The following is a 3,876-nucleotide window of genomic DNA, read 5'->3' as shown; positions in this document are numbered from 1 at the left end:
AGGTCAAACTCATCAATGTAACTACGTTAAAGGCGTGTCTAAGAAGAGGTTGTCCCATGATTTTGTGTCATGTGAGGGATACTAGGATGGAAGAACCTAGGGCTAGTGACATTCCCATAGTCGTGGAATTTGAGGATGTATTTCCGGAGGAACTTCCAGGATTACCTCCCAAAAGAGCCGTGGAGTTTAATGTGGAACTCAAACCGGGGACGAGACCTATCTCTAAGGCCCCTTACCGGATGAGCCCAAAGGAGTTAGAGGAATTAAAGAAATAATTAAATGACTTGTTGGACAAGGGGTATATTAGACCAAGTGTGTCCCCGTGGGGAGCACCGATTTTGTTCGTAAAGAAAAAGGACGATCCATGAGATTGTGTATCGATTATAGAGAGTTGAACCGTGTCACCGTCAAGAACAAGTATCCGTTGCCAATGATAGATGACCTATTCGATTAATGTGAGTCATGATTATGCACATTTAGTCCCCTAATTGAACCTAATTTTGCATACTAATATAGCATTTCATAGCCATTTTATTCGTCAATTGCTTCCTATTTTGCTTTCCTAGTGCATTTTATATGTCTTGTAGGAAAGGAGATAATAAGGCGGAATTTTCGTCTCTCGCGCATATTCGGAAGTTTGTTGATAATCTTGGATGGACTAGTATGAAGAGGAGGCAAGAATGATGACCAAGAATGATAGGAATAAGAGTATATGAAGGCATCATAGGCGTAAAAGCAAGGGAAGAAGGTCTGCTCCTCAACCCGCTCGAGTCGAATAAAACCCGCTCGAGTTGGCCCTTCAACCCGCTCGAGTCGAGCTCAACTCGCTCGAGTTGATGCCCATAACTGCCTCCCACGGATCCTCTTTGAAACATGCAAGGCATTATTCGACACATAAGCTTATTTCCTTAATCTACCTTTGCTTAACCTAATGTTGTACCCACTATATAAACTCCATTTGTAATAATCAAGAGATTAAGCTTTCTTAGATTAGATTAAGCTCTCATTAGGAATATATTAGTCTTTAATCATTCCACAAATTGCAATTTAATCTTTCCTCAATTATTTCTCAAAAAATCATAGATTTAGCTTTGTACTTGAAGAATTCTTGGGTTTGTATTGGGGAATTGACAACTCTCTACAATTAATCAAAGGGTTTCTTCTATTGTTCTTCCATTTCCTTTGTTTAATTCAAGTTGTTTACATTTGGATCTCTTGGGTGTGTATTTGAAGATTAAGTGACAAGTCTTCAGCTTTATTCAAGGATTATTCTTATTTATGTTCATGTTTATTTTCTAAGTTGGTAATCTTCTTAATCCCTCTTTATTTAATTGTTAATCTCCTGCTTTATTACTTTGCTTAAAAATCATGTTCAATTATGTTGTAATGTTTGACACCATTGCTAACATGTTCACCATGATAATGAGTGAGTAGTCTCTTAGCTAGGATTAGTAGGGGATTAGGGGAGTTAATCATGGGGTAGATTTATGCTTAATGAGTTCATATGAATGCTTGTCAATTGTACTTTCAACTTATGCACATGTTATGTTTGATGAATTGCTTGATTGACAACCTAGGATGATTCTCTTATCCTTTCAACAAGACTTGTAAGACATAAACCAACTCAAGGCTTGTTAGACCATGCATTTAGTTGAATAGGAAGAATTAAGTCAACTTGTAGGTACTGTAAAGTCTTGACCGACTCGGCTCCGGGACCCAAACTTTCCTAGGAATTATAAGACATAAACTAACTCGATTCGAACAATAATAACTGCTTGCATCTATATAACTCATTTATGTTATCTTACCATGATTCCACTATGATCCCATGATATCCTAGTATCTTTTACTATTTGTTTACATCCTTAATTTTATTGCTTGTTTTACCTTTTATTGCTTTTTATTGCTTTCATTTGTTTAGAATCATCAACTCAAACCAATTATGACAAACCTAGTTCAACTACAATTAGATTGAACAATTTGAGTACCCCCGTCCTTTGGGTTCGACCCCGACTTGCTTGCTATGCTAGTAGTTGGGTATAAATGTGTTTAATGGCGGACAACGACCTCTCGCATCATCGATCAATTTAGTAGAGTCGGGGTATTCTCAAAGATTGACTTGCGATCGGGTTATCATCAATTGAAAATCAAGGATGCGGACATTCCCAAGACCGCTTTCCGATCTAGATATGGACACTATGAGTATGTGGTGATACCATTTTGACAAACCAATGTTCCGGCGGTTTTCATTGATTGGATGAACCGAGTCTTTAGTCCATACTTGGACAAGTTCGTGATGGTGTTTATTGACGACATCTTAGTCTATTCAAAGACAAAGGAGGAACATGAAGAGCATTTAAGGATAGTGTTACAGACCTTGAGAGACAACCAATTTTATGCCAAGTTGAGCAAGTGTGAATTTTGGCTAGAGAGGGTTGCCTTTTTGGGGCACGTGATATCTAAGAAAGGTGTGGTGGTAGACCCAAGTAAGATAGAAGCCCTATCAAGGTGGGAGTCACCCAAGAATGTGGCGGAAATAAGAAGCTTTTTGGGTTTAGCCGGTTATTATCAGAGGTTTGTGAAGGACTTCTCCAAGATAGCAAGGCCTCTAACCGCTTTAATGAGAAAGGATAATCGTTTCAAGTGGGACGAGAGTTGTGAAACGGCATTCCTAACACTAAAGGAACGCTTGACCGCCGTTCTAATCTTGACTTTGCCAAATGGAAGTGAAAATCTAGAAGTTTATACCGATGCTTCCAAGAATGGGTTCGGGTGTGTGTTGATGCAAGTGGGTAAAGTTATCGTGTATGCCTCGTAACAACTCAAGCCATATGAGGAAAATTATCCAACTCACGGCTTAAAATTGGGTGTCGTGGTCTTCGCATTGAAAATTTGGAGGCATTACCTCTATGGAGCTACCTTCAAAATGTTTTCCGACCACAAGAGCTTGAAATATATCTACACCCAAAAGGAGTTGAACATGAGACAACAGAGATGGATCAAGTTGATCAGCGATTACGACATGGAAATAGTATGCCATAAAGGAAAGGCCAAATGCTAGTGTCACAAGTATTGGGATTTGAAGTTGTGTTCTAAACTATAACAAACAAATGTATACAATTGAAGAATAAGGCAGGTAAATAGAAATGGAATGGCAAACAATTTATTAAAGATACTAGGGTGTCATGGCCAGGATCATAGGGGAATCATGGTAAGATAGCATAAATGAGTCACATAAATGCAAGCAATTAAAATTGTTGGAATCGAGTTAGTTTATGTCTTACAATTCCTAGGAAGTTTTGGGTCTCGGAGCCGAGTCGGTCAAGACTTTACAACACCTACAAATCGAATTAGTTCTTCCTATTCAACTATATGCATGGTCTAACAAGCCTTGAGTTGGTTTATATCTTACAAGTCTTGTTAAAAGGATAAGAGAATCATGCTAGGTTGTCAATAAAGCAATTCATCAAACATAACATGTGCATAAGTTGAAAGTACAAAAAGCAAGCATTCATATGAACTCATTAAGCATAGATTTATCCTATAATTTCTCCCCTAATCCCCCACTAACTCTCGCTAAGAGACTACTCACTCATTATCATGGTGAACATGTTAGCAATGGTGTCAAACATCACAATATAATTGAACATTATGAATAAGCAAGGTAAAAAAAACAAGAAAATAACAAGTAGGTAAAGAGGGCTTAAGAATGTTACCAACTTGGAGAGTGAAGATGAACATAAATAAAGAACAATCCTTAAATAAAGATGAAGACTTGTCACTTAATCTTCAAATATATACCCAAGAGATCCAAATGTAAACAACTTGAATTGAACAAAGGAAATGGAGGAACAATAGAAGAAACCCTTTGATTAA

The 3,876-nt window shown here is 37.7% G+C and overlaps 1 protein-coding gene across 1 annotated transcript; it reads left to right on the top strand.

Moving 5' to 3' along the window:
- The first annotated feature begins 2,296 nt into the window (after window positions 1-2,296).
- LOC141620299 (putative mitochondrial protein AtMg00860) lies at window positions 2,297-2,818 on the top strand. Its single transcript, XM_074437209.1, has one exon. It carries the CDS (start codon window positions 2,297-2,299, stop codon window positions 2,816-2,818), a length of 522 nt encoding a protein of 173 aa, XP_074293310.1.
- The last annotated feature ends 1,058 nt before the right edge of the window (window positions 2,819-3,876 follow it).

This window comes from Silene latifolia, chromosome X (genome assembly GCF_048544455.1).
Source record: "Silene latifolia isolate original U9 population chromosome X, ASM4854445v1, whole genome shotgun sequence".
NCBI lineage: Eukaryota > Viridiplantae > Streptophyta > Magnoliopsida > Caryophyllales > Caryophyllaceae > Silene > Silene latifolia.
The sequence above is the reverse complement of the archived record's forward strand: the minus strand, read 5'-3'. Positions and strand labels throughout refer to the sequence as shown.